Genomic DNA, 16,095 nt, shown 5'->3' on the forward strand with positions numbered 1-16,095 from the left:
ATTTACAGAAATGAACATGTCAAACTTCTGAATTTAATAATATTACGAGAATATACAAGGATATCAATATGTCAGGGGCTCCTAACCTGGGGTGCCCCATATTCAAAAGTAAAACAACAAAAAAGCATAAATATCCGTAAAATACATTTTATATCACAGATGAAAGTTGTAAATTTATTAGCAGTGGATGGATCAGACGATTGAATTATCAAATACTATTATTATTAGCAATGCTAATATCCAAATCAGCAATATAATGCTTCAAAAACTCATTCGAGTTGATCTGTTTTCTGAACTATCCAGCTATCACAAAAGAGTTTAAGGGGCTTTCTTGAGAGTTCACTCAAATATGTTTATTTGGTTTGTGGCTTGGAATATCGAGTTGGAATGCTATTAGAAAAAAATCTTTAAAAAGATATCCACTACTTATCAAATCCTTCATAATCTATTAAAGAATATCAGAGATGTTAGGCAAAGGGAAAATGGTCACTTCACACAAATCAGCTCACTTCCATAGACTGTCTTACTTCTCTCTACCTCAGTAAAGTTGCCAACATAATCAAAGAGCCCCACCACCCCAGTCATCCTCTCTCCTTCCTTTCGCAGAAGATACAAAGACTGAAAGCATATAACACCAGGCTGAAAGTCAGCTTCCTGCAATTATATGATTTTGAATGGTCCTCCTATAAAATAAAATGGACTCCTGCCTTCAATCTACTTCTTACTGATCTTATGCACTGCATTTTCTCTGTAACACTTTATTCTACATACTATGTGATGAAATCTTTATGGATGGCATGCAGGTTTTTTTTTAAAACTGTACCTCAATACATGTAACAGTAATAAACATATTTACACAAGTTACAACTTAACATACACGAACATCAAAGCACCAATGTCTCAAATCCAATGTCACCTCATCCTCACATCTTCTAATTTCCTTGGTATCTAAAATCTATTTAACACATTATATACTCAGTGACTGGTATTCATAACTCAATGATCAGTAATATTCCTCTGATATCCTGTCAATGCTTTTTTCATCTCAAAATGAAGAAGAGAATAGCAATTATTGTGGATTCCGGTTAATTGGGACAAACTGGGACCCAGTACGCTCTGGCCCAATTAGCTGAAGTTTAATGGGAATAGTTTAAAAAGGTAGGAAAAAAGATAAACTACTGTTTAACTAAGTAACAAATTAGAACATTACCAACACGACTAAAGTATTAGTTGTATTAGTTCCAAGTCGTTATCAATGGAGGAATTCATCCAGTGTACACTGCCATGTTCATTTAATTGACCGTAAATGAACAAAATCAGTGTGGATAATGGTCTCCCTTCCCCACATTAAATAGTGGAGTAATCCAACAATAAGTTTCTTGGCATCCTGTGTAGTCATTAGCTCATCTTATGCAACCCATTGCTTTCTTTGAAGCTGATAGTGTTGTATGTTTGTAGCAAAGGGAACCATCTTGCATGGCACGATTAAAACAAAGGTCTGTTTCATTGGCATTGTAGACATCATCTGCACAAACTTTATGAAGCAAGTCTGGGAGCTTTTGTAGATTTCCATGTTTCTGTACTTACAGCATCAGCACTATCTTGGCAAGTGTTTTCTTGAATTAAATGTGATACCTACATTTCTATTGAGACAATCAACCATCTTTTAAATTCTTCCTGACCCAGCTTCTGAGCAAGCTCCTTTGATGGCTTTTAACGTTGATCCTCTAACACATACACCTCGCCCAGTTACAATAGGAAACCATTAATTGAGGATCCTTAACTTCATGCTTTCATTTTGCCCCTTGCATAATACCCATTTTTCTCGCAGTTTATCACACTGATGTGACAAACATGCATTTGCAAATTTTGGCACTTTAGTTATCTCTCCCAGCTGACAATTACTGGTGTTCTAATTTGGTCTTGTAGGGTAATTTTTTTCAGCTAGCCTGAATGCTTGGAACCACAGTGAGCAAGAGTTCTGAATTGTCTTACTGCTAATTTCTCGCTAACTATCAGTGATAAAAATCACTGTTATTTGAATAGAAACAAAAACAAATGATGATATTTAAAGTATTCATTCTAAGCAGGGTTTAGTGTCTAACAGCCACACAAATGAATGTGACTGACGCTAGTTAAACTCATTGGTAACAGTCTCCTATCTCAATTAAGTGGCTTAGAGTGCTAAATAAATGACAGGAATCCCAACTACCTTCTCGATTAGTTTTTGTTCTGCAAGGGTTGTCTCAAATAATTATTATTTATAATCAGCGGTTACCCTGATTAACCGATGGCCCAATTAACCAGGATCCACTGTCTATTTTTCCTTTCCCTTATGAAACAACATATTTCCTCAACATTTAAAAAAAAATGCTGTTTAAACAGTTTACTGATCAAGGAAAAAAAAAGCCATATTTGTTTCTTGCCACTCTCAGCAATATTTTTTTTACAATTAATTGCAGAAAATTTAAAAAAGGTTATTGCATTATTCCAAGTTGATCATGATTATGAGAAAGTATGAATGAATTCTGTTTCAATATATTTGTTTTTGTTTTAATAACAGCCCAGTTTGGCACATTTGCATGAGCCAGTATCTACGCATGCACAAGTGGAATTATGTTTTTATACACCATTGATGCCTTAAAATTTCTACCAATGTGACTCAACTTTCCATTTCTCAAAAGCACAAGTTGAAAATCAATTATTTTAACTATCTGATGCCTAGCATTGACTGAGATTAGAGTTGAAAATTGTGCTGGATATAAAGAGAAAGAGGTTCTGTGTACTTTCCTTGGAGAGGCAGACACTCAACTTGCTATTAGGAATGGTCAAAGGTGATAGCAACTAACCCAAATGTCTGATCAGTGAAGGACTGGAAGAAAAGATGCATACTAAAGATTTCTAATTCAAAAGGAACCATGTGCAAGCTTGTAGTGAAAACAGTCACACAAATTCATGAGAATTTCTTGTATGTAGGAGCTCGTATTGTCAAATTCATATCATCTTTATTTTAATTTCATAAACTGAACCATTTAGCACTACAAGAAAACAAATTAGAATACACATTTAGTGAAGAATTGAAAATATCTCTTATCTAAACTATGTTAATATTTAACATTAACGTAAATATACCAGAATTAAGGAATTTACTGAACTCAGCCATTTCTGAACCTTCTTTACTGAAATCAGAATGACATTGTTGACATATTACACACAGTTACCCAAATAGGACAGAGGAGAAATTGCCTTTGAACTCTGGAATAACATTCAAATTTTGTTAGGATTTAATTGAATGAAAATATCTTCTGTTTACAAGCTACAGAAGTCCTTTGCAGTCTCAATCTAGTTTCTAAAGGCAAATGGACACTGTGCAATATATAAAGAAATAACATTGGCAACAGTATTTTTAAAAATAGAAACAAAAATGTTGTATTTACATGCCAATTTTTTTTGTTTTTTAACACACACACACTTTACAGTTAGAGAAATCGGAATTTATCTACTTATAACCTAGTTGTTTTCCATCTAACTTGCAATTCAATGTTGCCAACCAAGAGTTGCTGATAATTGCACATATTCTATTCAATCAACTTATGTAATTAAAGCGGTGCTCAAAAGTTTGTGGACCCTGTAGGATTTTCTCAGTGTCTGCATAAATATGACCTAAAATGGGATCAGATTTTCACACAAGTCCTAAAACTGGATAAAGAGGACCCAATTAAATAAATAAAACAAAAACATTATACTTGTACATTTATTGAGAAAAGTGATCCAATATTACATGTATTTGTTGGGAAAAGTATGTGAACATCTGGGGTAATGCCTTCGACAAAAACTATTTGGAGTCATGTGTTCTAATCAATGAGATGAGATTGGAGGTGTGGGTTATCTACAAATGGAGGGAACGTGCAATGCTGAAGAAATTGAAGAAGAACCTAAGGGTAACAGCCGCAGAAATCTCTAGAACTTGCTAAAGTTTCTGTTCATGTGTCCACTCTTGAACAAGAAGGGTGTTAATGGAAGGACACCATGGCGAAAACTGCTCTCCAAAAAAAAAATCATATAAAGTTTGCAAAAAGACCACCTGGATATTCTACAAAGCTTCTTGAACAATGTTCTGTGGACAGATGAGACAAAAGTTGAACTTCGCAGAAATGCACATTGCTAAGTCACTGTGCATCTATACCAAACTGTGATGCATGGTAGAAGGAGCATCATGGTCTGGGGCTCTTTGCTGCCTTGGGGCCTAGACAGCTTGGAATCATTGAGGGATTTTACTGGAGAATGCAAACACGGGGAAATCTGCAGATGCTGGAAATTCAAGCAACACACACAAAATGCTGGTGGAACGCAGCAGGCCAGGCAGCGTCTAGAGGAAGAAGTACAGTCGACGTTACAGTCGAGACCCTTCGTCAGGACTAACTGAAAGAAGAGATAGTAAGAGATTTGAAAGTAGTGGGGGGAGGGGGAAATGCGAAATGATAGAAGACCAGAGGGGATGGGATGAAGCTGAGCTGGAAAGCTGATTGGCAAAAGGGATACACAGCGGAGAAGGGAGAGGATCATGGGACAGGAGAGCTAGGGAGAAAGAAAGGGGGAGGGGAGCACCAGAGGGAGATGGAGAGCAGGCAAGGAGTGATTATGAGAGGGACAGAGAGAGAGAAAAAAAAAGGAAAAACTAACTAACTAAATAAATAAATAAGGAATGGGGTAACAAGGGGAGGAGGGGCATTAACGGAAGTTAGAGAAATCAATGTTCATGCCATTAGGTTGGAGGCTACCCGGACGGAATATAAGGTGTTGTTCCTCCAATCTGAGTGTGGCTTCATCTTGACAGTAGAGGAGGCCATGGATAGACATATCAGTATGGGAATGGGACGTGGAATTAAAATGTGTGGCCACTGGGAGATCCTGCTTTCTCTGGCAGACAGAGCGTAGGTGTTCAGCAAAATGCTCTCACAGTCTGCATCGGGTCTCACCAATTTATAGAAGGACTTACCAGAAGCACTGGACGCAGTAAGTCACACCAGCCGATTCACAGGTGAAGTATCGCCTCACCTGGAAGGACTGTCTGAGGCCCTGAATGGTGGTGAGGGAGGAAGTATAGCACTTGTTCTGCTTACAAGGATAAGTACCAGAAGAGAGATCAGTAGGAAGGGATGGGGGGAAGAATGGATAAGGGAGTCGCATAGGGAGCGATCCCTGCAGAAAGCAAAAGGCTGGGGGCGGCTGGGGGGGGAGAGATGTGCTTGGTGGTAGGATCCTGTTGGAGGTGGCAAAAGTTATGGAGAATTAAATGTTGGACCTGGAGACTGGTGGGATGGTAGATGAGGACAAGGGGAACCCTATGCCTGGTGGGGTGGCAGGAGGATGGAGTGAGAGCAGATGTGCATGAAATTTACTGGAGAAAGTTAGAGTGGTGATCTGTCACCTGAAGCTTCATAGAAGTTCAGAATCAGATTTATTATCACCGGCATGTGACGTTAAATTTGTTAACTTAGCAGCAGCAGTTCAACATAGAAGAGAAAAATAAATAAAATAATAAGTAAATCAATTAGAGTATATGTATATTGAATAGATTTTAAAAACATGCAAAAGACAGAAATACTGTATATTAAAAAAAGTGAAGTGGTGTCTAAGGGTTCAATGTCCATTTAGGAATCAAATGGCTGAGGGGAAGAAGCCATTCCTGAATCGCTGAGTGTGTCCCTTCAGGCTTCTGTATCTCTTACCTGATGGTAAGAGAGAGAAAAGAGCATGCCCTGGATGCTGGAGGTCCTTAATAATGGATGCTGCCTTTCTGAGGCACCGCTCCCTGAAGATGTCCTGGGTACTTTGTAAGCTAGTACCCAAGATGAAGCTGACTAGATTTATAACACTCCACTGCTTCTTTCACTCCTGTGCATTAACCCCATCCCCGCCATGCCAGACAGTGATGCAGCCTGTCAGAATGCTCTCCACAGTACATCTATAGAAGTTTCTGTGTGTATTTGTTGTCATACCAAATCTCTTCAAACTCCTAATGAAGTATAGCCACTGTCTTCCCTTTTTTATAACTACATTGATATGTTGGAACCAGGTTACTTGACACCCAGGAACTTGAAACTGCTGATAATGCAACAAGACAATGATCCGAAAGGCAAGATTAAATCAATAACAGAATGGTTTGAAAAGAAGAAAATTTGTGTTTTGGAATGGCCAAGTCAAAGTCCTGACCTTAATCCTATGGAAATGTCGTGGAGTGACCTGAAGCCAGCAGCTCATACAAAGAAGCCTAGCAAGTTTTGTTAAGGAAGAATGGCCTAAAATTCCTCCAAGCTGATGTCCAGGACTGATCAACAGTTACCGGAAATGTGTGATTGATGTTATTTGCTGTACGTGGTGGGGGGGGGGGGGGTCCACACTAGTAACTGAAAGCAAAGCATACTTTTTCCAACAAATACACGTAATACTGGATCATTTTTCTCAACAAATAAATGAACAAGTATAATGGTTATTGTGTTATTTACTTAATTGGGTTCTCATTATCTAGATTTAGGACACATGAAGATTTGATCACATTTTAGGTCATATTTATGCAGATACAGAGAAAATTCTACAGGGTTCACAAACTTTCAGAAACTAAGTGGCTCTCCAAAGGACAAACAAATGCAATTCAAAATGTCAGGATTCTCTCTAGTCAACGTCATGATCACTTCTCATGTCATTATTCTGTGGCGTAATTAAGAGGCAAAATAATTAAAGAAGAGTAGATATGTATGTAACAAGATGCAGGACGACTGGGAAATAAGAGAAGGAAATGAGACCAATGAGATAGATTGCATGGACATGCATGACCTTGATTAAATGAACGGCTTTGTGCATTGTAAGAAATAAGCAGATGAACAAGGATAAGTACAGGAGACATGGCTACATCAGTGAACAAAGAGAAAGCAATCTGGAGAATGATGCATCATAGACTTCAGGTTTTTTTTGAGCAACATAAAATGCTGGAGGAACTTAAGTGAGTTTACCAGGTGCCCCAGATTTACAGCATCTGCCCTCTCATGTATTTTATGTTTGGAGCTGGTTCGAAATGGATCAAATATATTTTAACTAGATTCAATAAAGTATGTATCAGTAGCTGGAAAAAAACTCAGAAACATCAAATTATTGGCAATATATGCTTTCAACTCTCCAGATCCTGATGAAATTCATGTCTTAAAAGCAAACACTAATGAAATAATTCATGCATTGGCATTAATTTGCCAAAATTCCTTAGATACATTCTAACGGCAGATGTAGGATTAAGGATGTAGGATTTAAGGATCTTGTAGCTGATGATCCTCAGGGAACAGAGAGTGACTGCCCAGATAAGATTGAAGGGAAACCATCCAAGTCAACTTAAGTTTGGACAGTTACAAAAGTATGAAGGAAGAGTCCTCTGAAGTAAACACACAGAGAATATTACAAAAGGAAAGGTTAGTAGATGAGCAATGAGCAAAGATGAGCAATTTATCCCAGTGAGAAAGATAAATCTTTTGCAGCAAAATATCTAGGACAGGAGCAAAAGTTTGTAGTAGATTGGAGGAATAAAAATTATTCAGGAATCTTCCAAGAGAAACCAAAATGTTAATAAGGAGGAAGAAAATTGTTTATGATAGTAAACTGACAGGTAACGCAAACTGGAAGCGCTTCTAGCAATATACCAAATATAAAAAATGGTGGCAAAAGCAACTGTAGCACTCCTGCAAAGTGAGTCTGGGGAACTAATAACAGGAAACAAAAAATGGTAGATTAAATGGATGCCAGACTATGTGGTGGAGAACACCGTAAATATCCTAAGGTTAACAACAGGCAATAAAATTCTAACAATTCAGAACAAGGTGGCTAAAGTATTGAAGAACTTGGGATAAAAAGGTAGTCAAGTCACATGATCTAATGGATCTACATCCAATAGTTTTACATGAAATGGCTGTAGAGATCGTAGAGCAATCTGCTGAATTTTTTTCCAAAACTCACCAAGTTCTGGGAAGGATATTGAAAGGAATATTCAGGAAGGATAGTTAAAAACCACAGGGATAAGGACCCAGAAAGAATAAATAGGGAAATTAATTTATTATCTATTGTTGATATAATGCTGGTTTATAAGCAATGAAGAAATAGCTGGTTATTTACTAGAAGATGACGAAAAGTCTTCAATCTGAAACTTAGCTCTGCTTCTTTTTCCACAGATGCTGTCTGACCTGCTAAGTGTTTCCACCATTTACATTTTCAAATTTCCAGCCCCTGCACTAATCTTAATATAGCAAATGAAAATCAAAAATGATCTGAAAAGAAAACTATTTTATCATGTGGGATACAGAAAACATTTTAAAACTGGGTAATTTCAAATGCTCAATTTTTCTCTTTTTGAAATTATTTATTAACTTTCAGTGTGGTTTTAATTGATCAACTAAACATTCCCAAGTTATGGTACTTCTAATGTTTTAAGCATTGAGAACAGAAATAAAGCAAGCATAGGTAAAAAGAGACAGATTCAATGGATAGACCGGGGAGATGGAAAATCATAAAATGCTGGCAAACTCAGTTACGAGACAAAGCAATGGAAAGGCACTCCAGTGAGATAGGACCATCGATGATTCGTCAAGCTGTGAGACTATGTCAGCACAGAGTGAATGCAATGCATATAAAGCTTTATCAGGCTCATCAATACATCAGTGTTAGGAGAAATTCAAATACTAGGAATGAACATTACATTAAATTGTATTATTGCAAACCCAGAAGAAATCAGAAATCCTGCTGCATGGTCTCAGCCCAAAACATCTAATCATCATCAATTATGTTCTTTTCTTATGGTGTAATAGTTTGATTACTTTTATTTTTCAGACTTAAGTTGGTTGCCTTTGCACAGAAATTTAATGCTGTTCAACTTAAATAACAAACGTAATGCTCTCCCAAACAACACCCCCAACATCAATGCTCGTCTCACCTAACTGCTCCATTCAATAATTTTCAAATTTAACAGTCTGACAAAGGAATATTCTTCAGAAATGGACATCCCAGGTATTAGCAAAAACTCACTCTACAAATCTTTGCTGAGCTAAACAGCAGCACCATCTGTTTACTTCCTTGCCTCTACACCAAATGGCTTCTCACCCTGAGTTCAAATTGCATCTCAATTCATCACGCTTTATATATGGGGCTCACTATTCTGAGCTTCAGTAATCCGTTTTCCAAATGCAAGTACATGATCATTCCCTTCCCTTCACACAGGGTCACAATGAGTAAACATACATGCCTATATCAGAAATATTGCCATCTAAACCATTCCTTGCAACTCACCACATACACCCTTTGTCCCTTCCACCCCTACCTGTCTTATAACCAGCCCTTGAAAAAAAACTCTCACGATTCACTTGCTAGTCTACTTTCAATACTTCATCCATCAATTTTTTTAAGTCCTCCATTCACCAGGTTTCTGCAGTTCCAGATGGCTTCAACAACATCGTCCCTGCTACCTCTGAAGCTCCCATTAAAACAGCCTTTTTCTTACCCAGCCTGTTTGTCTAAAACCAAATAAAGCATATTTGAAAAGTATACTTTACAGGATACTGAAAATGATGTACTTTCCTATTCTCTGTAATGCAAAGATAATCCCTAGAAATACACAGAAAACTTAGCAGCATCTATAGAAAAGAGAAAACAGTCGACATTTCAAGCTGAGACCTTTTAGCAGGGCTGGAAAAAAGAAATGAGAAGTTAGAGTAAAAAGGTGGGGGAGGGGAGGGAGTAGTACAAGGAAGTAGGTGATAGGTGAAACGGAGGGGGATGGGTGAAGCAGAGAGCTGGGAGATAAAGAGCTGGAGAATGTAGATTCTGATAGAAGACAGAAGATGGAAGAAAGGGAAGGGGAGGAGCACTAGAACAAGATGATGGGCAGGTAAGGAGATAAGGTGAGAGGGGCAAATAGGAATGGGGAATGGTGAAGGGGGGAGCAATTACCAGAACTTCAACAAATCGATGTGTACACCATCTGGTTGGAGGCTACCCAAATGGAATACAAGATGCTGCTCCTCAAACCAGAGTGTGGCCTCATCGTGGCAGAAAAGCAGACCATCAACCAACATGTCAGAATGGGAATGGGGAGTAGAACTAAAATGGGTGAAATCCAGGAAATTCTGCTTTTTCTGGCAGATGGAGCATAGGTGTTTGGCAAAGCAATGTCACTGATATGCAGAAAGCTACACCAGGAGCACCAAACACAGTAGATGACCCAACAGACTCATATGTGAAGTGTCACCCTACCTACAAGGACTATATGGGGCCTTGAATGGCAGTGATGGAGGTGGTTTAAGGGCAGATGTGGCACTTGTTCAGCTTGCAAGGATAAATACCATGAGGGAGATCAGTGGGGAGGGACAGTGAACACGGGAATCGCACAGGGAGAGATCGCTGTGGAAAGCAGAAATTTGGAGGGGGAATGGAGAGGGAAAGATGTGCTTGGTAGTGGGATCCTATGGGAGATGGCATAAGTTACTGAGAATTGTGTGAGGATGCAGAGGCTGGTGACATGGTAGGAAGAGAACATTGATGGTGGAGGATGCTGTCTGGCCTGCGGAGTTCCTCCAGCATTTTAAGTGTTACTTTGATTTCCAGTATCTGTAGATTTTATCTTGCTTTGTGAAGATAGCCCTTAGTTCATTTTCTCTACTGCAAGATTCTTTTCATATTCTGCTGACCTTTATAACCTACTCCAACATCAATCTAACTCTTCCCTCCTAAACTGCCCTCCATTTTTTTTTTATCTTCCATGAGTTCCTGAAATGTTCCTAATGTATCTACTCTTACCAACACCCCAGTAGTGAGATCCAAGCACTCACTACTCCCTGCGTAAAAAACCTACCTCTGACATTCTCCCATCACCTAAAATGACTACCCCTCGTATTAATCATATCCACCCTGGGAAAATGTCCCTGGCTATCTACTTGATCTAGGCTTCTTTTTATCTTCTACACCTCTATAAAGTCACCTCTCATCCTCCTTTTCTCTAAACAGAAAAGCCCTAGTTCGCTCAACCTACCTTCATACTTCAGCTAGACATGCTCTTTAATCCGGGCAGCATCCTGGTAGATTTCCTCTGCACCCTCTCTAAAGTTTTCTATCCTCCCTTTCATGAAGCGAACTGAACTAGACATAATATTTCAAGTGTGGACTAACTAGAGGTTTTATAGAGCTGCAAAATTACCTCATGACTTTTGAACTCAATCTCCCTACTAATCAAGGCCAAAATAAAAACAACCCATTTGTTCCTAGTCCATTTCTGCTCAATAATTAATCCTCAGTCCAAACTAGTACAGTGAATTCCAGTGAATTGGGGCACATCAGGACCAGTACATTTTGGCCCAATTAAGTGGCTGCCCCAATTAGACAAAGCTTCATGGAAATAGCTAAAAAGGTATTAAAAAAGGACAAATAATTGGTTAACTGATTAACAAATTGTGTTTAAATGAAATACAGAACAAATTAGAACAGTGCCAATGCTACTACAGTACGATAAAACTGTATATTCGTTCCTGATAGTTATTGGAGGATTCATCCAGTGTATGTGAGGAACAGAATCAGTGCAGGCACCTAGTTCAGATAATGGACTGCTTTCAACAAATACATTCTCCAAGACTTCACTTTCATTGTAACATTCAACATGATTGTCAATACCTTCAAATACTTCATAGTTCCTAACTTGAAGTAGCAAAATAGTTTCATATTCAGTACCAGCTGTTTCTGGCATCTCCAAGCCTGAATGCTTGAAACTACAGTGAGCAAAAGAGTTCTGAATTGTCTTGCTGCTTACTTTTTGCCAATTATCAGTGACAATATAGCTCTACTTTTTGAACACAAATACAAAAATGACCGATCAACACGCACAAAGTGCTGGAGGAACGAACTCAACAGGCCAGACAGCATCTATGCAGAAAATTACAGTTGATGTTTCAGTCTGAAACCCTTTAGCAGGGCAACTGATGCTATTTAAAAACTGTTCACTTTAAGCATGGTGTAGTCTCTAACGGCTACACGCGACTGACGCTGGTCAGCAACTGTTCGGCAAGAACCTCCTGTCCCAATTAAGTGGCATAGTGTCCCAAATCCCAGGAATCAAAGGGAATCCCGGCTATTTTCTCAATTCGTTTTTGTTCTTTTAAGAGTTATTTCAAAATTAACTGATGGCCCAATTAACTGGAATCCACGGTATTTTCCACATTTTGATGTGCTGCAATTTTCTTCACAAATCTCTTGTGTGGCATGTTTTCCAGGACCTTTCTGAAATCTAAAAACACTATACCCCAATTAGTTCATTCCACATTTCCAAGTACCTGTCCCAACTTCATAATAATAAATCCCAGCTCTTTTCCTACTACTGATGTTAACCTAATTCATCCTCAGCTCACCAGTTACCATCTCCCTCCTTTGTTATAGAATGGGGATATATATGCTACATTCATAAAGCAGAGTACACAGATCTCCCCGATGTCCCTCTGGTTCAGCTATCTTGCTTTGAGGACCTCAATTTTATTTCCCAGAGACTACTTTCACCAGCAGGATAATCCAGTACTGTAAGTCTAAGGCCTCTACATTTCAATCGTACCTGTCGATTAGCGCAGCTTACCCGCTTCCATTTTCTTAAAAGGGAACTGTCCTCATGACCCAAGCTTGCTGTCCAAGGTTCGTCAAGTTTGATTATCAATAGATTTTTTAAACATCTTAAAATGATGCTTCTTACTGAAGTACCCATGGCCGTGACTGTGGAGTTCAGCTGTAGGAGTCTTGATCAGGAATATCTGATGATTCCCATCAGAGCTGCACACTAAGAGTCGCCACTTAATGGCGCCATGCCGTGGACATCCTTCCCTAAATAAGGAGAGCAATACTTTTCAGAGTGCTCCAAATGTGTTCCGACCAACCACTGCAGAACAAAATACTCTTAAACACAAGATGCTGAAATCCAGAGCAAGAGACATAAAATCCTTAAGGAACTCAGCAGGTCAGACAGCATCTTTGGAAAGGATTAAATAGTCGATGTTTCAGGCCAGGACCCTTCATCAAGACAAAAAAGGACGGAGGAAGAAGCCAGAACACTTTTTAAATTTTATTTAAAGATACAGCATGGGACAGGTCTTCCCTGTCTACAACCTGCACCACCCAGCAACCCACCTATTTCACCCTAGCTGACGTTTCATAGAAATAGTTAAAGGTGTAAAAAAGACAAAACTACTGTTTAACTGAGTAACAATTTATCTGTTTAAATGAAGTACAAATCAAATTAATACACTACCAATACCCTTGACAGTTCTTAAAAAATGGTATTTAGTTCCTAATAGTTATCAATGGAGGAATTCATCTGCTGTGTTCTTTTCATTGTTTACATGAACAAAATCTGTGAAGACACTGCGTACAGATAATGGACTGCCTTCTTAGAATACTTCAGACGATTACATCCTTCAAATCTTCATTTTCATTTTACCATCCAAGATTATTAACTTATTAAAATAATGAAATCATTTCATTTTCACTCCTAGCTGTTTCCAGCATCTCCAAGCCTGAATGTTTGAAACGTGGGGACAACCAATTCTGAGTTCTCTTACTGCTTATTTCTTATCAACCATTAGTGACAAAAATCACTGCTTTTTGAACACAAACACACACAACCGACACTATTTAAAACTGTTCGTTCTAAGCAGTGTACTGCCTAACTGCCATGCAAGTGCACGTGACTGCACCAGTTAAAACTGTCCGGCAAGTCTCCTGTCCCAATTAAGCAGTATGGTGTCCCAAATAAAAAAAAGATCCCGGCTATTTTCTCAGTTAGTTTCTTTAAGAGTTGTTCCAAATAAGTGCCTGCCCAAGTTAACCGATGACCCAATTAACTGGAATCCACTCTATCAGTATTCCCTTTAAGAATTCTTGATAGCTGTGATTGGACCACTTTAGATATTTTGAGTCAAGATAAAGGGTCCTGACCCAAAACGTTGATTGTTTATTTACCTCCATGAATGCTGCTTGACTTGCTGAGTTCTACAGCACAAATTTATATAAATTGTAGACATTGTTTGTTTACCTAACTCACACCACTTGTTTTTGTGATCTATCTTAATTAAGTTTAAAACTCTGCTCTTAACTGAGATCTATATACTGTTAACCAAGAGACGTGGAACAAATACATGTATAATATGGAATTAGGTCACAGCTGTGCTAGAAACACACACTCAAGGATTTAGATTGCCTATATTTTGTTCCAGCATTCCCTGACAAACTAGTTTTTCTACCTCAATTGTTTTGTTAAATATATTATTTTATGGGACTAGGCTTCATTTTTAATTGAAACTTCATACGTTTAAGTAAAAGCTCCATATGAAGTTGTTCGGGATAATACAGTCTTAGATATTCGACGTGCATGAAGGTCACACCACAGTTAACAGTCCACAAAATACCAACTCCCTCAAAATCTTCGTTAAAAATAGTGTTGTTTTCGGTGTTGCTCTTTTTTTTAAAAGAAACGATGAAGAGTCTAGTACACAAGCATCGCTATACCCACCCACAAAACAGGAACGAAGCATATAAAATATTGCAATACTGTACGTACCGATGGGTAGTAACGGGTTAAGAAACCAGATCAGGAAATTAAAGCTGAAAGCAAGAATCATGCGCAAAAGGGTCGTGGTTATTAAAAACACCATTTTTAAAAAAAACTAAAGGAAGACACACGATTTTTTCAATGAGAATAAAATACTGAAAGCATAGTCAACACCAAAACATGACACGTTTAACTCCTGAGAAGACTAAACCTAATGAGAAATGGTCTGAACATAATAAACCGCTTAGCACTGTGAGTGCACCAACACCTCCCTCGCCCCCTGTGTATTACCGCTGATACTCTACCGCTATCACATTGACAAACGTCGTCTTCCCCGAATACTGCAACCCCACCAGTGTCAGCTCCATCTCCTCCTTCCAGAACAGGGACCTGAACCAGTCCAGCAGCTTACTGAAAAGGGCCAACATCACCCCGGCTGTGTGTTGCTACGGGCAGGGGCGGGGGAGCCGCTATCTAACGGCACCGAGCTGGGTGGCTTGGGGCTCCTCTCGAAACACGGGCTCCGCCTTGTTTTCGCTGCTGGACCCTTCCTCAGTGTCGACGTTAACCAGAAGCGCGGCTGTCAGCCGAACGGGGTGCGAATTAGAAAGAAGAAATGCCTTTCTGCTCCGCAGGCACAGTGAACGAAGCTGGAGGCCCAGGATCCGAAAGGCACACCGCCCTAATTCCTCCTCCAAATCCCTGGCGCGCCCCCTACCTGGAGGAGTCCAGAACGAGGGCAAAACAACTCCAATTTCTTTCACAATAGTTTTTAAGTGATCACTTCACAGTTTTGAAATGCTACGAGCTCTGTAATACCTTCTCTACTTTCCTTCAACCGAACCTTTGGAAAACTATTCTACTATCTGTATATCTCAGCATCAGATTGTACAAAGTCAAGAGGACCAGTCAACTCAATGGATTTTGACCAATTTTGTTTGTTAATGTTCAGTAAAAGCCCATTGGGATACCTCACTTCATAAAAGTTTCTTTAAAACCAAATCTGGTTATTTAGTTAATGGCTAAAGAGATATCCTAATGTTTCCTCCTCTTTTTTTTTGTCTTCCAGTACCCATGGAAATAAAACAAAGGTTTCTAAGCAAAGATGAAGTTATTCACTGATTTGTCACAATATTTTTTGAGCTATTATGGCAACTTGGAGTAACTGTTAAGAATTACAATCATGATCAGAAAACCAACAGTTTGTGTTCCATAGTGAACATGTAATTCTCTGCTTACTTTAACAAATGGTGGGCGTGTAAACAGGGAAAGACATGTGCAAAATGACTGGCAACCACATATTCGTAATTTCTCCAGAAACTGAAGTCTAATTCCTGGACACTGCAATGAGCACCCATCTATCCAGTATCCCCTTTGACTTTCTACCATCAGGCAGGAAACTCTGATGCATAAAATCAAGAATGGTCAGGATGGGAAACAGTTTCTTCCCTCAGGTCATTAGGTTTCTGAACTCTCTGCTGCAT

General features: G+C 38.8%; 1 protein-coding gene across 1 annotated transcript in view; it reads right to left on the reverse strand.

Moving 5' to 3' along the window:
- Positions 1 to 15,312, reverse strand: part of LOC132381177 (ADP-ribosylation factor-like protein 8A) — a 54,544-nt gene extending 39,232 nt beyond the window's left edge. Inside the window, exon 1 of the mRNA XM_059950469.1 lies at positions 14,917 to 15,312. Coding sequence (XP_059806452.1) covers positions 14,917 to 15,039 — 123 coding nt within the window. The 5' untranslated portion in view covers positions 15,040 to 15,312. The remainder of the gene's footprint in view (positions 1 to 14,916) is intronic.
- Positions 15,313 to 16,095: the final 783 nt, after the last annotated feature.

This window comes from Hypanus sabinus, chromosome 25 (genome assembly GCF_030144855.1).
Source record: "Hypanus sabinus isolate sHypSab1 chromosome 25, sHypSab1.hap1, whole genome shotgun sequence".
NCBI classification, from domain to species: Eukaryota; Metazoa; Chordata; class Chondrichthyes; order Myliobatiformes; family Dasyatidae; genus Hypanus; species Hypanus sabinus.